At 37.3% G+C, this 25812-nt stretch overlaps 1 protein-coding gene across 1 annotated transcript; it reads right to left on the reverse strand.

Annotated features, from left to right (window-relative positions):
* Positions 1-396: 396 nt before the first annotated feature.
* On the reverse strand, positions 397-25472 carry LOC149776054 (short-chain collagen C4-like). Its single transcript, XM_089941585.1, has 3 exons — positions 25111-25472; positions 21982-22053; positions 397-1746 (listed from the first exon to the last, which is right to left on the reverse strand). Exons 1-3 carry the CDS (start codon positions 25352-25354, stop codon positions 1271-1273), a joined length of 792 nt encoding a protein of 263 aa, XP_089797711.1. The 5' UTR covers positions 25355-25472; the 3' UTR covers positions 397-1270.
* Positions 25473-25812: the final 340 nt, after the last annotated feature.

Consider the following 25812-nt stretch of genomic DNA (forward strand, 5'->3'; position numbering starts at 1 on the left):
TAATATGAGTTAAGGACTCATGGATTTCAAATTTAATTGATAAGCCGGGCGCCTATTCCTCGTAAGATGTAAACGTACAGTTTGCCTTATCTAACTTTACTCTCAAATTTAAAACAAAAGGAAACGATTTTTAAAGCAGACTCCAATAACCGTTTAGATTTTAGTATCAGTCTTCTCTTATCAAATTTGTGGTTGGTGCCTGCAGTGTTCCAAACAAGATAGTTGCTCTTTTGTTATGAGTTTTGTTTTCATAACTTTTCAAATGGAGAGAGAGAGAGAGAGAGAGAGAGAGAGAGAGAATTCAGGCTTGCTAAAAGGGGTGTCACTCCTACATCTTGGAGAAAGGCTGAACGAGAGGTACGACGGGTTGGCTGTAAGAAAAACAAAACCGCTTGATTCTCGACGAATGAACTAACTTTATTTAAATAAATGATATATAGGAAATTACATTCTAGATGCACACACAATTTATATTTTAAAAACAAGAAATACATATAAAATTACAACTTTCCATCCTAATAAATCTGCTGAAAAATTCTATCCTGAAACTTTCAAAACATGGAGTAATCAAATTTCTTATTTCGATGACTTTATTCCTGATGCGAGTGAAAAGGATTCATAATTTGTAAAAGAAATATTTTAAAACATATCTTTCACAGTTTTGGATGCAATTAAAAATGTACAGTTGGCAAATGGATTTAAAAGTTATGTAGGGCTTTATGGTGAGCATTGTAAAAAAGCTGGATTATTCGGATCTTATACAATGATGAATAGCTGAAGAAAACTCAATATTTATGACTTTAATTTCCTTTCAATTAATTTTACAATTTACATCACAACTATAGGCATAGAAAAACCTTCGCCATTACATCTCATAAAGAGTAATTTTCTTGTAGTATTTAGCAACTCCCAATAGTTTTGTCAGATGAAAACTGAATAATTATTTCTACTCCTTGTTCACGATACAACTAGGAAGTTCTGTCGAAGCAGATAATTTTTGTAATGTAATTATCGCCGAAAAAATACAAAATACAACACCAATAAAGGCCAAAATTATGATGACCACATGCCAATTATGCTGATGTCAGTAGAACATAAAAAATGTAAATGAATATAAATAAATTGCAACGCGAGCATATAATAGTTTGGATAATAAGAAACAAGCAATCAACAGTGCTCTTTATTTCCTTCTATCACATGAATGTGTATAGTAATGTGTAACATAGTTGTCCGAGTACATATGCTGCCTAAAATAACACGAACTCCACCTTTACCTTGAACAAACAACGCATGGCAGAGCTCGCCCTTCAAAATAAGGTGGACAAGGTAAGGACCCACAACGTGCCTGGACAACATACATAAGATGACCGTCCTTGTTTGCAGATCCTCGAGACATTGCCTCTGGGTTTTCGTCCACACACACGTAGTTTGTAGTCCCAACATGATCATAATATCCAGACATCAAATATCCAGTATATTCCATTTTCCATCCGGGATAGCAGTTCGTTTTACCAGGGATAATAAGGATGGCCATATGAGAAGTTTTACACACACAGCATGGTACGTCATCGTGGCTAGACACGGTAGAAAAAGGATTCGACCCATCCACCAATTCGTACTCAGCACCGTATATATACGCAGTCCACACTGTTCCGCCGACATTTTTTCCCCAGTTCGGTTCCTCCGGCAAGCAAAGAAAGTCAGCTGCGCCTCCGGCGTGAGAGTGAAAAGAGCCACTAGCAAATCCTGGAAAAAGAGTAAGTTAGCAAAATAAATGTGAAAATGAATTACTTCCATCTTTATACACTAGCATGCCTCAAAATGACACTCGCGAAAGAATCAACGAGTGCCCCAAATTGTCTCAGCTTCTTTTATTGTTGCACACTGGATACTAAGCTTCACTACATTAGTAAAATAAAACCCAGTTATTGCCTATAAATAGCCGCATATAAAAATAATGCATTTAATCACTGCTATGAATTAGCAGGGTTCATATCGAGCCATCTTACTAAAGAAAGAAACGAATGATCATTTTCGATTAAAGCACTTACATAAAAAATATGCTGATTCCAAACAAAATCTACTTTTAAATAATCAGATCGAGTTAACAAATAATTGTATGTGTTTGATTTATTTTCAGAATAAAATTACCGCTATTGGATTCGGTGGAAACGCAGTTCGGTTAGGTAAAGTTCTTGTTAGCATTAACAAGAACACTACGAATATATAAAGTGAATTTCTTTCTAGATAAGTGTAATATGCACCTTTTTTCATTCCTATTTGATCATACATGTTTAATATGGCGTTCGATAAGGACGTTCAATTGGTATTTCTGTATCCCGCACGATGATGGGAATTACTTTTGTGTCTTCTTTAACGTCTGCGTTATGATATTTTTAAACTTTTAATATTTCTAATTCGTGTTGAATTTCGTTCATACCGTAAATATAAATATATCGAAAAAAAAGCGTTAAAAATGGGTATGTAATAAATACAAAACCTCGTATGTGTTCTGCTTTTGAGTCCAGGAATAATTCCTTTTTTGACAGAGTAAGTCTCACCATAACGGCCTCAACGTATCCCCCCTATACCATTTCAAATTTGTTTTTTCCGCTAACTCATATCAATACACTTATGCAGTTTTGCATATTTAATTATATACCCAAGCAATCGTGAAATCATGCATGATTGATATGCGTTCTTTACAGATGTTCAGTACGTATTTCTATTTTTTTAAATTCTCTTCCCGGAAAATTTTTCATTGTACGACGGCCTTTGTATTGAATTTAAAGACTATTCGGACTGCTGTAGCTGTCCTCATGGGATCTGTGAATATATTAGGGACGAATCCGAATTAGTCTGAATCAGTTATTCAATGAACACAGGGGACTCGTTGGAAATGAGATTTAGAGTGTTGGCTAATAGATGAAGTTTAGATCCCACACCCTAAATATAAACTTTTTAATCGATATGAAGAGCGGAGGGACGGGAGTAGTGAATGGGGATACCCTAGCGACAATGGGAATTAGCATTACAGAGACCCCTGGGACACTCTGGCGACAATGGAAAATTAACATGGAGAAAAATCGTGGGACACTCTGGCCACAAGGGAAATTAACATGGGAAATAGATTTTGGGACTGTTGAGCGACAAGGGGAATTTAACATGGGAATAAATCGTGGGACTGTCTAGCGTCAAGGGCAATTGAACATGGGACTAAATCGTGGGACTGTCTAGCGTCAAGGGGAATTTAACATATGGAAATTGAACATGGTGGGTCTGTATAGCGTCAAGGGGAATTGAACATGGTGGGATTGTCTAGGGACAATGATGGTAGAGGGTCAAACACAACAGAGACAGAAACATACATACACTAGTACAAACGTGAGATTTATATATAAAGCATTACCAAGACCTGAAATCTTGCTGGGGTGTTCAAAAATTTGCATAATTGTAATGATGCTATAAATAGCTATAATCAAGGAAATGCTCAACGACAAAATGCATGTGACTAAAAGTAACGCTAAAATGACGAAATTGTCCCAGAATTTAAAGGAAAATAAACATATCCCAGAAAATTAAGTTACAATGGTTTAGACTAAAATGGATATAATTAGTAACTACTTACAATATCAACTTCTGTGACGATCGTGGATAAATACCTATGTATCTATAATCAGCTGAAATTCCTATGAAATCCCACTATCTATTTATAGCTCCAACTTGTGGGTTATTCCTTTGGAAAATCCCACTATCTTTTTATAGCCTCAGCTTGAGTGACGTTCCTGTTTAGGTGGCGCTCACCAGATAATATGTACTTTTGAGAGAGTGACGTATGTAAGGTGAAGTAGTTTGCATTTAAAACATGCACAGTGGAGAGAATGTTGGCATATCTCTATGCTACATTAATGTAATTTGGATGATATTTCGTCTGGATATTGTACTTTTGGAAATTTTACATGATTTAAGTACACTGCTAACTAAAATGACTGCTCCCTTGTGTTAAAAAATCAGTCTGAATTAGTCTAAAGTGCACTATACATAGCAGCTATTAAAATAGGGAAAATGAATTTTGCCAGACTAGACAATACCAGCTTCTGAAAGTGCAATGAATGAATTACCAAATATATAAAATGTAAAAAAAGTTATCGGCTCTTTTTTATACAATTGACCTCTGAAGTTCAGGAAGTGAAAATGACAAAGTAGAGCTAGCACTTTTTTGAAAGGTGCACATTTGAAGTAAGGACAAGCTGTATACTCTATAACCCATAGTACACCCATCAATCATACACCAAAATAAAGGGAATTAAAGGTTCTTTGCATTGTACCTAAGATATACAAGGTCTTTTTTAAATAGCCAGTAAAACCAGTGAGGAGAGCCGGGGAAATTCTTTTTCTTTAAAATCCTAACCCTATGCAAAATGCGAAACTGTATAGCGCCACCTTAAAGAAAATATAAAAATGTTTGCAATTATTTTTTTTATTTTCATATAATTATGTATGATGTTCTGAATAAAATGGTACATTCATATTGATGTTAAGCATGAAAATAAGCTAATTATGATCATATTTCTCTTGCTTACATAATTTGCCATGAGGTATGTTTGTGTGAGTAGTGACCTTAATTATGGGGAAATTAGAAGTCTTAGAATATAGGAATAGAGTCAACTTAAATTTAAAACTGTTGCAATAAGTGACAGAAATATATGGTGAAAATGTTTCTTTTCATTTATTTGCAATGAAATAAAAAAATAAATGAAGAGAAAGTGAATTCGCTTCTTCCATATTAAACAATAGGCAAATATTTTACACTTTGACCTTTGACCTTTATGAACCTGATGAGTTGCCTCCCTTTTCTAACTGTAAAATTCTTTGTTGATCTCTCTGAAATAATTCTGGATAGTTTCATGTTCCTGTCATTCAGCATAACATTGGTTGCTATGTTTACAAAAAGTAATGTGCATTCTTAAAATAGCTCACTTTTATCATGGGGGGGGGGAGGCTGGACTTGTTAGAGACTCTGACACTCATAAATACTGTTCTGTGGGGGGAAAGGCAGGAGAATTATTCAGAAGGATTGTTTTGATGCTTGCGACTTAAATGTTTCAGCCATATAAACATAATTAAATCATACAAAAATAATACCTATATCTTCTTTATGGTGGCGCTCACCAGATAATATGTACTTTTGAGAGAGTGACGTATGTAAGGTGAAGTAGTTTGCATCTAAAACATGCACAGTGGAGAGAATGTTGGCATATCTCTATGCTACATTAATGTAATGTGGATGATATTTCTTCTGGATATTGTACTTTTGGAAATTTTACATGATTTAAGTACACTGCTAACTAAAATGACTGCTCCCTTGTATTAAAAAATCAGTCTGAATTAGTCTAAAGTGCACTATACATAGCAGCTATTAAAATAGGGAAAATGAATTTTGCCAGACTAGACAATACCAGCTTCTGAAAGTGCAATGAATGAATTACCAAAAATATAAAATGTAAAAAAAGTTATAGGCTCTTTTTTATACAATTGACCTCTGAAGTTCAGGAAGTGAAAATGACCAAGTAGAGCTAGCACTTTTTTGAAAGGTGCACATTTGAAGTAAGGCCAAGCTGTATACTCTATAACCCATAGTACACCCATCAATCATACACCAAAATAAAGGGAATTAAAGGTTCTTTGCATTATACCAAAGATATACAAGGTCTTTTTTAAATAGCCAGTAAAACCAGTGAGGAGAGCCGCGGAAATTCTTTTTCTTTAAAATCCTAACCCTATGCAAAATGCGAAACTGTATAGCGCCACCTTATGAATTCTAGTATATATGTATAGCTACAAAATGTGGAAATCCCCAAGTCGATATTTATAGTCTCAAAATTTCCAGCGTCAGTGACGTCACTGTACTGAACACTAGGGGATAAATGGCAACAGTGTTGCAAGTGGCTGACCTGAATACGCGCTACTGTAGGTAGGTAGGAAGAGTGTATCTGATAGGCATAAAGTGAGTTTTATAGGGACAAACAGAGACCAATACACACACACACACACACAGAGACACACAACATATGCGCGCAGACACACGCACACACACACACACAGAGGGAAGAGGAAAAAGCAAACCCCAAATATACTATCAACACAGAGGGGAGATAATACAAACCCCAAATAAACTATCCATACAAACGTACGCGAACGCATACAAACCCCAAATATACTATCCACACAAGGTCGCTAACGCATACAAACCCCAAATATACTATCCACACTCGGGAGGAAGAAAAAAAAAACAACCAAATATACGATCTACACAACGTACGCGAACACACACACACACACACACACACACACACACACACACTATAAAATGGATAAAATTAGTAACTACTTACAATATCAACTTCTGTGACGATCGTGGATAAATACCTATGTATCTATAATCAGCTGAAATTCCTATGAAATCCCACTATCTATTTATAGCTCCAACTGGTGGGTTATTCCTTTGGAAAATCCCACTATCTTTTTATAGCCTCAGCTTGAGTGACGTTCCTGTTTATGAATTCTAATATATATGTATAGCTACAAAATGTGGAAATTCCCAAGTTGATATTTATAGTCTCAAAATTTCCAGCGTCAGTGACGTCACTGTACTGAACACTAGGGGATAAATGGCAACAGTGTTGCAAGTGGCTGACCTGAATACGCGCTACTGTAGGTAGGTAGGTAGAGTGTATCTGATAGGGATAAAGTGAGTTTTATACGGACAAACAGAGACCAATACACACACACACACACACACAACATACGTGCGCAGACACACGCACACACACACACAGAGGGAAGAGGAAAAAACAAACCCCAAATATACTATCAACACAGAGGGGAGATAATACAAACCCCAAATAAACTATCCACACAGACGTACGCGAACGCATACAAACCCCAAATATACTATCCACACAAGGTCGCTAACGCATACAAACCCCAAATATACTATCCACACTCGGGAGGAAAAAAAAAAAACAACCAAATATACTATCTACACAAAATACGCGAACACACACACACACCACACACACACACACACGCACACCACAGAGGGAAGAAGAAGAAAACCATTATACACTATCCACACGGAGTGAAGAAATAACCCTTTATATATACTATCAACAGAGAGTGAAGAAAATAACGCATTATATTCCATCAACACAGAGTGAAGAAGAAAAAGTTTTTTGAAAGCACCTAAGCCCTCACCTGCAATGACCAACTCTGCCAAACACCTACACCCCACCCCACCCCCCACTCCCAACACTACAAAACCCATTTAACCCGTTATTTTATGGCATCAGTGTGTGCTTTAGGAAACATCAAGACACAAAATGATGGATGAATAGACTGACTATTGTGTACGGACTTGCATGCCTAAAGAGCGTGCGTGAAGGAAAACATCCTTCCATTTCAATTCTAACTAAAACATGATCCAGAGGGATAGAGAGAGGTGAAAGAGCACAATTTCATAAAGTGTGAGTAAAAACAAAACACGCCATCCTTATTATACAATGTCAAGACCAAGAGACACTTACGTTTTCTTTCTGGTCTATTCTCTTTTAGAAGGTAGTATGATATTTCACATCAGGGCCAACGCATCGGCTCACATTGTCAATTTTTCCATTTCCATGTCTTTACTGGCACAAGTTCTTCATCATCTTCAATTTCTTCTTCTTCTTCTTCTGAATCCCTCTTCTCTGTTTCGTCTTGTTTTTTTGTTTCTTCTCTTTTCTCGTAGGGCACTCTGAATTCCAGTGTCCTTTCTCCTGACAACGATATTAGGTATCTTGACTTTTGTCTCTCTTTCTTAGACGAAGCAGGTATTTTGGAGACAAATACCCATTTACCTTTGCAGATATAGCAAACTTCATTAGCACACACTTTCGTATGACTCTCATCAAATCAACGACCAAAAGAGTAAGTTTTGTTGCCACTTTCGCCTGTGAATTATGCTTTCGTATGACTTTTAGCAAATATTTGACCAGCAGTTCGATCTGTGCTGACTCTTCCATCTTCTTGATCGTTTGAGAGTGAAATGAATACTCTGAGGCTAAGACACTATCCTTATATACAGGGACCTGCTGCGTATGAAACCTAGTCAAATGTAATTTTGCAATAAGATGAAACGATTTCTTTGAGGAAGTAAAAGGCAATGATGTACCGTATCGCCTCACACAAAACCTGAAGTGTTAGCTCAGATCCGTGTCAGCGATTTCGAAGACGACATAACTGAGCTTTCATCAATGCTCTCCATTTATGCCACAAAACCACGAGTCCTGATTCACGCCAAAAGAAATTTCGTTCGGTCCATAACAAATAGTATCACATCTGAGAAACGCAAAAACGAACTTCCAGAAAACTGAGAACGACGGCTTACACCTACAACGTGAAATGTATGAGTTCAAGTAGTGCGTAAAACTTAGTCAAATTAAATTTTTATAGTCAAGACGAAACGATCTCTTTTCGAAGAAGAAAGCAGACACCAAGCGACAATGGCGATCTGTGTCACACAACACTTTTCAAAATGTATATGATCAGAGGTTTGTTCTAGCGATCTGCACGGTTAAATTAAATGTTGATGTATTTTGTAATAAGACGGACACAATTTCCATGGGATCGCCCATGGAACCATTGTTCGTGCATTAGTTTAATTTTTTAAAATATTTTTTTTTATATAAATCGCCTATAGGATAGACCCAGTAAAGCATGGCCATTCTCGTCACTGTGTGAATAGCTACTCAAGTCAATTCGAAGTGAACGCGGTAAGAAAATAAGTATAGCCAATGAAATGGCTTACAACGGGTGATGCATTGTATTGTTCTAGGACTGTGTGGCATAATAATCCCTATGTTCTTGCGTTGTTACCATTACAGTGCAGACAGACTGAAATGTGAACTTACAAGCCCTCTTTGTGTGTGTTGTACCATTTCTTCTTACCACATCAAAATACTGAGCGTCACAGTATTGGTTCGCGTTTTCAAGTTGACCATTTTTTTATATCTCACTTAAACATTTTAACATAAACACTCACACTCACATCGGTAGAGTCAGAACAGATGTGTTACAGTATTGAGGGGCATGTTATCTTTTTTTTTCTTCAAACTAATAAATTTGGGGTTTGTATGAAGTAAAGAACCGAAAGTACAGTGAAACTCAAGGATGATGACCCAATCGGTCTGTCTATTGATGCGTGTATTTACTTAAGAAGAAATATGACGTCTAAAACACAAAGAGATACGGCAAGCATGATTAGAATGAACATAACGATGTTTTCCTTCACGCCCGTGCAATTTAGAGCTTCAATCCTCTTTGAAGACAAACTTGGTCTCCTTTTGTAGGGCTTGAAATAATAAAAGACCTGAAAAAATCTTAAGAACTTTGCTATAGATAATTTCATCAACAGACTAAACAACATAAATACCGTTACAACACTAGAAAGCCTTAAATCTTCTATCAAAAAGAAATGCATCAAAAAATTAAAGATTAACGATAACTAACCAATGAAACCGAATTTAACAAAGGCAGTGACATGTAAAGAAATGGCTCTCACTTTGGAAAGGTAGGCGAATGTACTCTGTCATGCACCATCAACTTAAAAAAAAATTATAAACAGAGAGAAACCTGAATTCAAAATTCAGTTATTTTTTTTCTTCAAAATTGTTTCGTTTCTTTTTTCTTTTTTTGGAACAAATCTAAGCACTAATATAGAGTGGAAAAGGGAAAATGCACATACAAGCTTTGATATTTCTGAAAAAATGAGGGGATATTCCTAACGTTCATAACCACCTATGGACTTGGACTTGTCTGTGACTTATCCATAAAACAAGATGTACATATTTCTGGTCAAGCTGCAAGTGTGTGCGTGTTTTTGAAAATGGTAAAAATTGGATATACAATTTTCTCGTGACACTTATAAAGTGAAGAGTCTGTGCAAGTGTCAAAAGCCAAAGTCATATAAGTTTTGTATTTTGTACGGCTTGTAAAGATTTCCACTTTAGAAAATGTGAAGTGTCACAAGTTATTATCACAAACAGAAGTGGAACATAGGGGCTTGCAAGAAAGAAAATAACCCAGACAGTTGGTGTCATCAAGAGTGCTAGAGACGGTACCCGAACTTGCTTGCTTGCTTACTTGAATTAAAGTGATTTTCGCTCTAATGGAGCATATATCACTTGTTTAATAACGCACCGCGTGATTTTTAATTACTCCTGGGGAAGGAAAGAGAGCCTCATCCCCCAGGCTTTTATGTACTCACAGACTACTTTTAAATTTAGCCACTCAGGTGTAGGACTAACTAGTCCTTAACAACCTGACTGAAAGGCTTTAAACATGAGTGGGAATAGTCTCACCACACACTCATTTTTCTGTCCGAGCGTGGTAAAGGAGGAAAAAGGTGCTCAAAAAGACAGCCATGGGTGTTAAGTACTCAACAAAACGCTAGCCCGTACTTATTTCAAATCAAGTCCCGTTTTTGCTAATGGACAGTAAAAAGTACCAATAATGTGTTAACCACTTGTGCAATTAGTTCAAATCTAACGAGTCTGTTAAATTTCCTACTTCCTAACATATCTATCTAATATTAGTACTTAGTCTACATAAAAATAGCCATACTGATCTTATTTAAATTATTATGTCTAAGAGACATATACCAGTTTGGTCACTGTTAGGTTTATAAAGTTAAGTTTGTTGCGGTGTTCCAATGGGTCAAGTTTGTTTCGAGAATAGTTTAGTCAAGGAGGGATACCAAGCCAAATATGATTCCCTAGTTAATAAAAAGCAATCTTTTGGAGCCCTAAAAAAGGCTGGTTTTTTCTGTTAGAGGGTAACACGTCTCTCTTTTGCTTTCACGTTCTTTCCCGCACTCCTAGTCTCATGATTCTTGATATCAGGAAATGCGTAGCCATGATGGGCGGCAATGTAAGCAGCGGCTTCTACCAGTTGACTGAGGGGGTATCCAGTGTAGGTTTGTCTGTAGAATTGGGGAAGAACTCTGACCCTAATCCCCATTGAGAAGGTCTTGGTTTAAAGGTGTCTAGATATTTGTAGGCAACGTATTGTATGGCTCTAATAAACTACCCTGCTTTGTTGACGTCATACAATGCTTGATCTAGTCCCTTTTCGGTGTACTTCTCAACGAGGGTCAGCGTCCCCCTCCTCCTCCTCAACCGCCTCAATTTCCTCTTCTGGTTCTGATACTAATTCTTTAGTTGAGGTAGATAGTTTCAAATCCGCTGCTATGGTGTCTGTCGCTGTTATTGTTGTTGTGGTTGTTCTTTCAGCTGAGATTGCCTGTAGTATCGGAGTGAGAAAAGAACGTTGTTGTTGTTGTAGGGTTTAACGCCATTTTTCAGCACGCGATAGGCTATACATGGCGGCCAGTATTAATGGTGGAGGAAGAACCCGGGAAAAACCCGGAAAGAACCACCGACCCACGAGAAGCTACTGGCAAGCTTTCTCACATACCCACATTAGCCGAATCCGAGACTCGAACCCACGCAGACAAAGGTGAGATGACAGTGATCCGTAACTGAGAGCGCTTTAGACCACTCGGCCACTCGGGGCCCCAGAAAAGAACGTAGTGCCTCCGATAATTACATTTGAGTTTGCCATACCGTTTGTCTAACATAATTGGCCCTTTGTTTTGCCACCACTCTTTCCGGGGCAGGTTGTTTGTTAGGTATAGTCGGATGTTGACTAAATGTTATTTGTGTTCTCGAGGTGGGTGGAGTGCTAACTGGTTAGGTCTGCATTTCTTGCTCCCGCTACTGTTGCGTATATTTCTTTTCTCCACACCGAGTTCTGGGCCTAATTCTTTTAATTTCGTTGTATCCGAACTTACATTATCAACATTATCACCAACAAAAAAAAAAAAAACGCACAAACCTAAAAGAAACACTCACTCACTTTTTTACAGAACATTACTATTTTTAAAATTTTGATAAGCGACGGAAACGAAGGACTTAGAGTCGCACTTTCTAACCAAGATAAAGAAATCATGTGCTGATAGACTCACTTCTGTATTTTTTCTTCTAACTGACTAACATATCATAGGCAATGGAATGTTATTTCTTTTCGAGAGTATGGAGTAGTCCTGAATTTTTTTTTTTGGAACTTGAAGCTATGGCGGTCGCTTAGGTTATAAGATGGCGACCTCCTCTGACGACAGGCTTTCTCACAGGATAAGGTCTGCTTCTTCGGAAAGAGAAGAAGAACTCTTTGGTGTCGATACAACTGTTGACAAAGCCTCTGTCAGGTTCATGCTGCTGCTGTTGCTGCTCTCTCTGCTGTTTATGAAGTCTGTACTTCTCCATCCATTCTTCTTTCTCCTTCTTGAATTCCTCCTTGAAGAGCTCTTCTTTCAGGTCTTCAGTGACTTCTAGCATTCTCACATTTTCTATCTCTTCTGGCTTCGGTATCAGACTGTGTCTGACCCTATGCAAATTCACGTAGGCTTCGTTTAGCTTAGCTAGTTTGGAGCACATCTTCGTAGGAGGATGAGTTAACAATGGATGGGCAGACTGGAAACTTTCCCGCTTCTTAAAGTCAAAGCGCGGACGTGAAGGAAAACATTACTACACGGTTTTCTGGCCGGAACGTTCAAATAGTGTTATGGGAGGGATAGAGAGAAGTCAAAGAGCATGAATCAACATTCCTATAGCCAAACAAACCACAAAAGCATTTTTTTCTTCAAAACACAACATTTTTTTATTCATACTAACAAACAACTCTAACATTTTTTTAACAATAATCCAACATTATAACATCAAAATTTTTTTTCAAATACCAAACATTTTTTTTCAATTCACATTCTACTTTAAACAGGGCTGACAACGTTGTGAATGAAATTGTGATTTCCACTGTTGGAAGTCATTAGGCCATTGATGGACACTACGTTTCCTAGCTTGAGACAAAAGATAAGCATAATGGTCACAGAACCATCGATCTACTTTCACATCGTTTCTAGAAGAAGAACGAGGATCAAAATGAGTCACTAAATGTTCTAAAGAATAGCCCAGGCTGCAATGATGCAGAAAATACACACAGTACTGTCCACACACCAAGGAATATGTGCCTTGTTATTACACATTATTGAATCGTGTGGTCTGAGCATTTCTTCTCATAAAGTCAATGATATCGTCTTCCAAAGGGGCAGTCCATAGAATCAAAATATTCCACACATCCTTCTTGAGGAAAGTAGACGGCTACCCAGTGGGTTCCTGGGAGATGACTGTCGTCCGTGTTGATCACATAAGCTTGATGGTTTTGAGGTGTGCAATGAGGGAGTTCATCTTTAGCACAGACGACAGGATTCCAAGAAGCAGTGTACAAACTGTGGTTCAAAAGGTAATAAAGTTCTCACGTATCCATCTTTTGTTTTTTTTTCTTCTTCACAGGTAATGATAAGTGATCAATTCGATCCTGACTTTTTGCTTGAAAATGTCTGACAAGTAACCGTTTCTTCGCCTCGTCTCCCAACTCTGATCCAACAGAGCTTCAATGCGATGGATCTCTTGAGTTGTTAATGGAGGACAATAATGTTCACGCAAGCCTTTATACCACTGTTGTAACACGTCTTCTTCCGAGATGAGACTCCAAGCTTCGTCCAGATATTCGTCCAATTTTTCTTCTTGACTCAGCATCAGGCATTTATCGTGTTGAATTTTACTGGGATGATCGTTATAACATCCATAGCAATCTTTCTTGATCAATTCCTTAATTTTTTTTCTGTCAAGACTATAGCATAACAGGAAACTAAATGTGATTCTTGTTCTGGCCATCTAGACTTCATCATGATGACTTCTTCGTCTTTGTCTTGGGGTTCTCCTTCCTCAGGATCTTCACATTCCATGTCCAAAGAATCCCTACTATACAGACATTGATAAAAGTCTTCCATGACTTCTAATAGTCTAGAATGACTTCTCTCAAACTGTTGGTTTATATCGTATTGTCCAATTCAGCATACAGGATGACGTTCACCGTATTATCTGCGCGTAGATTTTCTGTAAACTGAAATTCCACACGCATCTGGCCGGATTTTATAGGGTGAAAATGTCCCTCCTCGCTGTCTTGACTTACAATTCGTTACAGAACCGTTTTCGAAAATGGAGTTTCACTGTAACTTTCCCTTTGGAGAATGGAATATTTTGTCCCAGATCTCCTTTTATAGCAATGTTGACAGTGTCTAAATACGACTTACTGACGGGCAAATAGTGAGGATGTACAAATTCACGGTGTACGTGATAGGTGTTTGCACCTTCCTGGTCATTGTTTGTGGTACTATCCACTTTGAAAGGAATGACACGCAGTAACGGAACAGAGGTGTGTCCCACCACGTTGTACTCCACCACATCGGAATACACAAAGATCAAATTAAGTCCTTGGCTCAATTCTACCGGGTTTCCAAAAGCTCTGTAAAAATCCATATTACTTTTGATCTTGGGGCTCATATTGTTTGCGACCATTTCTGCATGTCCACCCAAAATTTCAAACAAACTACCATTGAACCTGAGGGACAATGTGTCCGTATCTTGAAATTTGATCAGGAGACGATGAGCCACTTTATGGTACTCGATCTTCACACTTTTTTTGGCTCTGTTCAGTGCTTTGCCAAAGGCTAAGTTGAACTTGTCCGCAATAGTGTCCACCAAATGTTCACCACTAAAATAATAACATGAAGGAATTTTCAAGGTGTAGATAATGAAGACTGGATTGCTGGCTGGTCTTGTGTCCCCTAAAAACCCGATTTTGTTGATTTCTTCCTCCAATTGGGCATTCAGGATTTCCACCTCGAAAGTGTTTTGCTTTTCGGTGATGTTTTTGATTTGTGTTGGGTGAATGATTTCCACTAAAGCCACTTCCCAATGGGCTTCGTGATCTAACTGGATGGTCTGAGGTAATTTGACCGTGTTCTTGGGAAACACCTCCATGGAACTGTCACTGGGTAAGGTTAAGTAAAATTGGTTGTTATTGCTCATAATTCCAGAGTTTTGTGGCTCTCCGAGGCGATACTGGAAGTTAGAGGAGTGTCTCCGCCCAAAATGGGGTTGTTGTTGTTGTTGTGGTTGTTGTTGTTCGACTGGTGACTGGCACTGGCACTGGACACAAGGTTCCCGTGGTTCCCGCTCGAGGAGAATTTCAGGGAGGGATTGGGAAGCAGGTAACCGATGTAATTGCTCAATACAATGGTCCACAAGTGTTTGTCTCCTTGTTGCAAACTCAAATTGGCAATGGATGCACCGATGACACAATACACCACGAAGGTTTGGCAGAAAAAGACGATTTGCGTTTTAGGCACACGTTTTCCATACCACACCCACAAGGGTTGTGTTTGTAAATCTTGCAGAGAAGAATTGGGTGAAGGAGTGATCGCAGTAGCTGAATCTGTGTGAAAGGGCATGATGGTCACTTCTTTTTATAGTGCGAAGCGTCGATGCAAGAATCAAAACTGGGTGGATATCCTTTCCAACGTACTTTGACTTCTTTAACACGTCGTTTGCCCACATAACGGTTTCTGCGTTTGACAATGTCTTTGATGTCGTACACGTCGTTTTTTTTGGTGACACGACTTGATTTGAAATAAGTACGGGCTAGCGTTTTGTTGAGTACTTAACACCCATGGCTGTCTTTTTGAGCACCTTTTTCCTCCTTTACCACGCTCGGACAGAAAAATGAGTGTGTGGTGAGACTATTCCCACTCATGTTTAAAGCCTTTCAGTCAGGTTGTTAAGGACTAGTTAGTCCTACACCTGAGTGGCTAAATTTAAAAGTAGTCTGTGAGTACATAAAAGCCTGGGGGATGAGGATCTCTTTCCTTCCCCAGGAGTAATTAAAAATCACGCGGTGCGTTATTAAACCAGTGATATATGCTCCATTAGAGCGAAAATCACTTTAATTCAAGTAAGCAAGCAAGCAAGTTCGGGTACCGTCTCTAGCACTCTTGATGACACCAACTGTCTGGGTTATTTTCTTTCTTGCAAGCCCCTATGTTCCACTTCTGTTTGTGATAATAACTTGTGACACTTCACATTTTCTAAAGTGGAAATCTTTACAAGCCGTACAAAATACAAAACTTATATGACTTTGGCTTTTGACACTTGCACAGACTCTTCACTTTATAAGTGTCACGAGAAAATTGTATATCCAATTTTTACCATTTTCAAAAACACGCACACACTTGCAGCTTGACCAGAAATATGTACATCTTGTTTTATGGATAAGTCACAGACAAGTCCAAGTCCATAGGTGGTTATGAACGTTAGGAATAACCCCTCATTTTTTCAGAAATATTAAAGCTTGTATGTGCATTTTCCCTTTTCCACTCTATATTAGTGCTTAGATTTGTTCCAAAAAAAGAAAAAAGAAACGAAACAATTTTGAAGAAAAAAAATAACTGAATTTTGAATTCAGGTTTCTCTCTGTTTATAATTTTTTTTTAAGTTGATGGTGCATGACAGAGTACATTCGCCTACCTTTCCAAAGTGAGAGCCATTTCTTTACATGTCACTGCCTTTGTTAAATTCGGTTTCATTGGTTAGTTATCGTTAATCTTTAATTTTTTGATGCATTTCTTTTTGATAGAAGATTTAAGGCTTTCTAGTGTTGTAACGGTATTTATGTTGTTTAGTCTGTTGATGAAATTATCTATAGCAAAGTTCTTAAGATTTTTTTCAGGTCTTTTATTATTTCAAGCCCTACAAAAGGAGACCAAGTTTGTCTTCAAAGAGGATTGAAGCTCTAAATTGCACGGGCGTGAAGGAAAACATCGTTATGTTCATTCTAATCATGCTTGCCGTATCTCTTTGTGTTTTAGAGGTCATATTTCTTCTTAAGTAAATACACGCATCAATAGACAGACCGATTGGGTCATCATCCTTGAGTTTCACTGTACTTTCGGTTCTTTACTTCATACAAACCCCAAATTTATTAGTTTGAAAAAAAAAAGATAACATGCCCCTCAATACTGTAACACATCTGTTCTGACTCTACCGATGTGAGTGTGAGTGTTTATGTTAAAATGTTTAAGTGAGATATAAAAAAAATGGTCAACTTGAAAACGCGAACCAATACTGTGACGCTCAGTATTTTGATGTGGTAAGAAGAAATGGTACAACACACACAAAGAGGGCTTGTAAGTTCACATTTCAGTCTGTCTGCACTGTAATGGTAACAACGCAAGAACATAGGGATTATTATGCCACACAGTCCTAGAACAATACAATGCATCACCCGTTGTAAGCCATTTCATTGGCTATACTTATTTTCTTACCGCGTTCACTTCGAATTGACTTGAGTAGCTATTCACACAGTGACGAGAATGGCCATGCTTTACTGGGTCTATCCTATAGGCGATTTATATAAAAAAATATTTTAAAAAATTAAACTAATGCACGAACAATGGTTCCATGGGCGATCCCATGGAAATTGTGTCCGTCTTATTACAAAATACATCAACATTTAATTTAACCGTGCAGATCGCTAGAACAAACCTCTGATCATATACATTTTGAAAAGTGTTGTGTGACACAGATCGCCATTGTCGCTTGGTGTCTGCTTTCTTCTTCGAAAAGAGATCGTTTCGTCTTGACTATAAAAATTTAATTTGACTAAGTTTTACGCACTACTTGAACTCAAACATTTCACGTTGTAGGTGTAAGCCGTCGTTCTCAGTTTTCTGGAAGTTCGTTTTTGCGTTTCTCAGATGTGATACTATTTGTTATGGACCGAACGAAATTTCTTTTGGCGTGAATCAGGACTCGTGGTTTTGTGGCATAAATGGAGAGCATTGATGAAAGCTCAGTTATGTCGTCTTCGAAATCGCTGACACGGATCTGAGCTAACACTTCAGGTTTTGTGTGAGGCGATACGGTACATCATTGCCTTTTACTTCCTCAAAGAAATCGTTTCATCTTATTGCAAAATTACATTTGACTAGGTTTCATACGCAGCAGGTCCCTGTATATAAGGATAGTGTCTTAGCCTCAGAGTATTCATTTCACTCTCAAACGATCAAGAAGATGGAAGAGTCAGCACAGATCGAACTGCTGGTCAAATATTTGCTAAAAGTCATACGAAAGCATAATTCACAGGCGAAAGTGGCAACAAAACTTACTCTTTTGGTCGTTGATTTGATGAGAGTCATACGAAAGTGTGTGCTAATGAAGTTTGCTATATCTGCAAAGGTAAATGGGTATTTGTCTCCAAAATACCTGCTTCGTCTAAGAAAGAGAGACAAAAGTCAAGATACCTAATATCGTTGTCAGGAGAAAGGACGCTGGAATTCAGAGTGCCCTACGAGAAAAGAGAAGAAACAAAAAAAAACAAGACGAAACAGAGAAGAGGGATTCAGAAGAAGAAGAAGAAGAAATTGAAGATGATGAAGAACTTGTGCCAGTAAAGACATGGAAATGGAAAAATTGACAATGTGAGCCGATGCGTTGGCCCTGATGTGAAATTTCATACTACCTTCTAAAAGAGAATAGACCAGAAAGAAAACGTAAGTGTCTCTTGGTCTTGACATTGTATAATAAGGATGGCGTGTTTTGTTTTTACTCACACTTTATGAAATTGTGCTCTTTCACCTCTCTCTATCCCTCTGGATCATGTTTTAGTTAGAATTGAAATGGAAGGATGTTTTCCTTCACGCACGCTCTTTAGGCATGCAAGTCCGTACACAATAGTCAGTCTATTCATCCATCATTTTGTGTCTTGATGTTTCCTAAAGCACACACTGATGCCATAAAATAACGGGTTAAATGGGTTTTGTAGTGTTGGGAGTGGGGGGTGGGGTGGGGTGTAGGTGTTTGGCAGAGTTGGTCATTGCAGGTGAGGGCTTAGGTGCTTTCAAAAAACTTTTTCTTCTTCACTCTGTGTTGATGGAATATAATGGGTTATTTTCTTCACTCTCTGTTGATAGTATATATAAAGGGTTATTTCTTCACTCCGTGTGGATAGTGTATAATGGTTTTCTTCTTCTTCCCTCTGTGGTGTGCGTGTGTGTGTGTGTGTGTGTGTGTGGTGTGTGTGTGTGTTCGCGTACGTTGTGTAGATAGTATATTTGGTTGTTTTTTTTTCTTCCTCCCGAGTGTGGATAGTATATTTGGGGTTTGTATGCGTTAGCGACCTTGTGTGGATAGTATATTTGGGGTTTGTATGCGTTCGCGTACGTTTGTGTGGATAATTTATTTGGGGTTTGTATTATCTCCCCTCTGTGTTGATAGTATATTTGGGGTTTGTTTTTTCCTCTTCCCTCTGTGTGTGTGTGTGCGTGTGTCTGCGCACGTATGTTGTGTGTGTGTGTGTGTGTGTGTGTGTATTGGTCTCTGTTTGTCCCTATAAAACTCACTTTATCCCTATCAGATACACTCTACCTACCTACCTACAGTAGCGCGTATTCAGGTCAGCCACTTGCAACACTGTTGCCATTTATCCCCTAGTGTTCAGTACAGTGACGTCACTGACGCTGGAAATTTTGAGACTATAAATATCAACTTGGGAATTTCCACATTTTGTAGCTATACATATATACTAGAATTCATAAACAGGAACGTCACTCAAGCTGAGGCTATAAAAAGATAGTGGGATTTTCCAAAGGAATAACCCACCAGTTGGAGCTATAAATAGATAGTGGGATTTCATAGGAATTTCAGCTGATTATAGATACATAGGTATTTATCCACGATCGTCACACAGGTTGATATTGTAAATAGTTACTAATTTTATCCATTTTATAGTGTGTGTGTGTGTGTGTGTGTTCGCGTACGTTGTGTAGATCGTATATTTGGTTGTTTTTTTTTTCTTCCTCCCGAGTGTGGATAGTATATTTGGGGTTTGTATGCGTTAGCGACCTTGTGTGGATAGTATATTTGGGGTTTGTATGCGTTCGCGTACGTTTGTATGGATAGTTTATTTGGGGTTTGTATTATCTCCCCTCTGTGTTGATAGTATATTTGGAGTTTGTTTTTTCCTCTTCCCTCTGTGTGTGTGTGTGCGTGTGTGTCTGCGCGCATATGTTGTGTGTCTGTGTGTGTGTATGTGTTTGTGTGTGTGTGTGTGTGTATTGGTCTCTGTTTGTCCCTATAAAACTCACTTTATCCCTATCAGATACACTCTACCTACCTACCTACAGGAGCACGTATTCAGGTCAGCCACTTGCAACACTGTTGCCATTTATCCCCTAGTGTTCAGTACAGTGACGTCACTGACGCTGGAAATTTTGAGACTATAAATATCGACTTGGGGATTTCCACATTTTGTAGCTATACCTATATACTAGAATTCATAAACAGGAACGTCACTCAAGCTGAGGCTATAAAAAGAGAGGGATTTTACAAAGGAATAACCCACAAGTTGGAGCTCTAAATAGATAGTGGGATTTCATAGGAATTTCAGCTGATTATAGATACATAGGTATTTATCCACGATCGTCACAGAAGTTGATATTGTAAGTAGTTACTAATTTTATCCATTTTAGTCTAAACCATTGTAACTTAATTTTCGGGGATATGTTTATTTTCCTTTAAATTCTGGGACAATTTCGTCATTTTAGCGTTACTTTTAGTCACATGCATTTTGTCGTTGAGCATTTCCTTGATTATAGCTATTTATAGCATCATTACAATTATGCAAATTTTTGAACACCCCAGCAAGATTTCGGGTCTTGGTAATGCTTTATATAGTAATCTCACGCTTGTACTAGTGTATGTATGTTTCTGTCTCTGTTGTGTTTGACCCTCTACCATCATTGTCCCTAGACAATCCCACCATGTTCAATTCCCCTTGACGCTATACAGACCCACCATGTTCAATTTCCATATGTTAAATTCCCCTTGACGCTAGACAGTCCCACGATTTATTCCCATGTTCAATTGCCCTTGACGCTAGACAGTCCCACGATTTATTCCCATGTTAAATTCGCCTTGTCGCTCAACAGTCCCAAAATCTATTTCCCATGTTAATTTCCCCTTGTCGCTCAACAGTCCCAAAATCTATTTCTCATGTTAATTTCCCTTGTCGCCAGAGTGTCCAACGATTTTTCTCCATGTTAATTTTCCATTGTCGCCAGAGTGTCCCAGCGGTCTCTGTAATGCTAATTCCCATTGTCGCTAGCGTATTCCCATTCACTACTGACGGGTGTATCCCCTAGAACCCAGTCTGATACGAACTTGCATAAAGAGGAACGTTTCATGGAACAAACTTCTTTCATATATATATATATATATATATATATATATATATATATATATATATGGTTACAATTATGCCATTGAAAGGTTGTTAACGCAGGAACTTCTAAGAGTTTTGCCTCGCAGATCCTTTGCCTGGTTGTTTACACACCCACCCATCTAACCAAGAAAAAATATGTACAAAAAAATAAAACATACCCCCCAACCCCAACAAAAAACGAAATTTCTGGATCCGCAGCTGAAAGTTCCTTTTTGCATTTGTAACGAGCCTGTAAAATGATGGAGTGTAACACTTTACCAGCTTTAAAAATAATGACTTGTAAGTTAGCACTGAAGGTATCCAGGCACGAGAATGTTTATGTAAGTGTATTATTTCATCTACACATCTAAAAACACTATGAATTATGTATATTTTGCATGTCGGTTGTAACTTGATAAACATACCTACTCATGCAAGGTCAAAAGCACTGTGACAGGCTGAGAGATACCGGGTGTAAATTTGAGAAAAGGAGGTCGGATGGCTTAGATTTGGAAATAAAATGGTTTAAAGCGAATAGGAGGGTGCTTGTATCAGGATCCACATTTTGCAGGCTACATCTGTTCTATAAAAAGGCAGTACTGTAGAGAATATAATTAGAGTAAACGGTGTCCAAAATAAACTCAAATGTGGCAAATACAATGTATCATAGGTATACAAATGTTAGAGAGGATTGGTAAGAATGTAATCACAAAACGCAGTTGGCCTCACCTTTGTACACGATTTCTGTATCATTTCCGGGACATGTAGTCCTTCCCCATCTCACGTAGATTGATCCGAGAACTGAAAATTAAAAATTCATTGGACTAAGGAAAATTTATTAGAAGATAACCACACGTTTATCACAAGAACTACCATCCTTTGAAAACAAGAACTTCACCACCAGTGGGACGAACCTACATATCGAATGAATTAGAATGTACGAATTGAATATCGTCTCTATCCACAATATGACGAAGAGGTGATTTAATTACATAGGGTTGTTTAGCGAGCTATACCGATTGTATGAAGACATTTATCCACTTGACATTGCGCCATCGACCATATAGATTTCGGACAAACATTTGATAGAGCGTCCAGTACATTTTACTGTTGCTTTCATCGTTATCCAAGTCATAACTTTTGTGTGATGTGCAAAGGAAAAATTAACTATTATGGAAATCGGACTGACTGATCCTGATTCTATGCATTGTTTTACCCTGCAAAGATAATAATAATAATAATAATAATGATAATAATAATGACATATTATTATTATTATTAGTAGCATTGTTTTAATAATTTTTTGCTGTTGTTGTTGTTGTTTTACAATTTGATCTTTGTACGATCCAGTTGTGAATCTTCGGAAGAGAATTACAAGAATAAAGAAAATTTTCATAAAAGAGCTTTCTCAAATTCGATCATATATTTCTGATCAACTTTGGGTTACTCTCAAAGAACCATAATGCCAACCATCGCGACATTTCAAATTTTAGCACTTTCACTCGTATACCACGCTGCACTAGGACCATCCACATACGTTTAGTTTCAAGAAATATAAAAAATGTTGAGTAAAGTAACACAATACAGCGTGATGATTTTCTATGACAGGAGACCACACTGACTAGTTATAATAAAACCTTTTACAAGGATAATAACTTAAAATTCATACCGGTGATGTATCACATGTCTATACACATATCTCATTGTTGTTATTATATGACCAGGTACAGTTTATGCTGATTCGCAAAATGAGATACATATTGCAAATATACATATACTATACAAATTTTAAAATGCAATGTATTTTCATATATTATTATATGCCGATTTTTTCCTCCGTTGACTTTACATTATCAAAATCTGTCAGTATTTTACGATATTGCACTCAAGCGTACTTCATATTGCACTCATGTGAGCCCAATAGTGTCTTGGGAACTACTTTGTAAACAAATCATGTACACTCACATAATATGTTCTTTACGTTTTGGTTGATTAAATTTTGTTTTTGAATGAACTAAAGCAGATTTTTTCGTGGACTTCCACATACCAGCTGCTTTGCCACATTCCCTATTAACTTTTTGGATACAATGTTTCGGATTTAGGCTAGATATAGACGCAAAACGGATTCCTTACCAATAATACGCAAGTGACAAGGCACAAACTGTCTTCTTTAGCTGGTAATAACAATTGTAAAAATATACCTACTGTTTCACTTCCTGAATTTCCTCAAAATTTACTTTCTTAGTTCTCCGAATTACATTAGCCATGTCATGGGTTCTGAAGCTTATTACACATTTCGAAATGGTACTGTAATTTCGATTATATTCCAAGTGCAATTACATCCTCCTTACTGCACTCAAAATGAAATAAACATTATATTCCATAGCGTCTTTTTGATAATTGCAATTGAAAGACTTCATATTATTTCCACATTATGATTTCAAACATTCAGTGACAAAAGAGAAACAGACTTGCAGATGTCAACATGCTGCTGAAATCCGATGTACTTCATGTAGAATTGGTTCAGATAAATCCAGTCCATAAACACGAAATTTCGTAAAATCGACAAAAATACAAAACTCTGTTCATTAGAGATCAAGTGATAAAAGTTGTTGCAATGCGCATTCATTCACACTATGACTCAGATTTCCAATTTAAGTATCCAAAACGTCATTTGCTTTCGAAAGTTATGTATAGCGTGACTAAGTTCAAATTTATGTGGGCGGAGTTATGTGCGCATTAATACTGTTTTTGTTGTGTAATGATGAATCTGCGCTTGTGTATTTAGTTTGGAATACGGCATACATTCAGTTACTTTGTTTCTTGTAGTGTGTGTTTGTTCATATAATTATGCTTTAGGTAGAATAAGAAAACGAGCATATAATAAAAAGGTTACTGCATTTGTATGGGAAAATATGAACTCGTTTTGTCGGATGGGTATAGTGCACTCCCAAGGTCGTGCTGTATTTCCATCAGAAAAAACTCGCTCGCATTTTCCCATACAAATGCAATAACCTATACATATGAATGTAATGGAGGTTAGATACTTGTAAATTCTCAAATGAGTAGAAACTTTCTCTAACAAATGTAGACAGAGCCAACACTATTTAATTGTAATTACAAATTAAAATAATTATTCGGACTTAATAATGGAGACATACCCGAAAAAAACATCAATGCCTGCTAGTTGCTGGTCTGCATGTATATATATATATATATATATATATATATATATATATATATATATATATATATATATATATATTCAAACCAGGGTCAGCTGAATTTGAAAGTAAATTCCCCAAGCCATCTAAGAAAATTATTAGTCTTACTTATCGACAAGTCCTACCAATTTAACTAAAAACTTCACAAACGTGACGTTAGGTAAAAGACGGCGCAAAACTGCGCATACCTTCACATAGCAAAAGAACTGAATCCTAATGGAAACGCTGCCAATGATAAACTTAACTGATTCCAAGAATAATATTTCAGTAGTTTTTGAGTAATCACGGTACTTGCGAATAGCGCAAAAATACATCTGTCAATATAATTAATTTCATTACTTTACACCAGTACAAACAACATTAAGGTTTTCAAATACAGAGTGATGCTAAATATATCGACTAAATTTCTAACGTATATGCCACTAGGTGATATTTAATGTTCTAACAATGCATTTAAAGATTAATATTTAGTTTATTTAGTTAGTTTTTGTATTTGAAATGGATGCATGTAGGCCACTAAATATTTATTTATGCAGAAAACCTGGTAGCTGTATTGTCTCCTTTGCAAGACGGTGAATGTAAGTAATATAATTTTACAAAGGAACATAACAACATATAAAGGTCATATACTTACCATTTGATCTATCCCGCACCAGCTGCTCATTTACAAGCATTCTCTTCAAAACATCTATTTCAAGCATTTTAACCTTCTCCTGAAGCTCCACCATGGAAGCGTCCGTTTCTCTTTGGACGAATTCAACCCTCAGGAGCCTTTCTAACAATTTGTATTCATAGTCAAATCTCGGGCAGTCGTTAGTGTTTGATGTATATGCCTTGTATACACATATTGTTAAGATGGCATAAAGAATGGCACACATGACCAAGCTATATGGTACTATACCTTGGAAAGACTTCCTCTTCTTATGCGAGAAGTTACCTTATAGCTATGGAAAAGCCAACAGAACAGATATATGGTCTTCTGCATAAATCAGGAACATATTTTCCGTTACCTTCGCACCAGGTTATACTTAGTTCTGTGTTTTTAGTGTTAATTCTATGTAATCAGTACGGCTAATTGCATAATTGCATGGTGTGTTTTCAAAGGTTTTCATGTAATTAAATTATATTGGGATCGACAACTTCTTATCGCAAAGCACATATCTATCAGAGATCTAAAACATCAGTGACTTAAACATTTTTTATTCAGCATGCGGAAAGAAAAGGAGGGCATTTTTTTATTCCCTTCATGCCATAGGTACAATCTTATATATAGTTTTAAGCCTTTAATCTTGCCATATATGCTGACTAAATTAATATGAAGTACAGATCCAAGAAA

Source organism: Sinohyriopsis cumingii, chromosome 18 (assembly GCF_028554795.1).
Source record: "Sinohyriopsis cumingii isolate HCF-2022 chromosome 18, ASM2855479v2, whole genome shotgun sequence".
Classification (NCBI taxonomy): Eukaryota; Metazoa; Mollusca; class Bivalvia; order Unionida; family Unionidae; genus Sinohyriopsis; species Sinohyriopsis cumingii.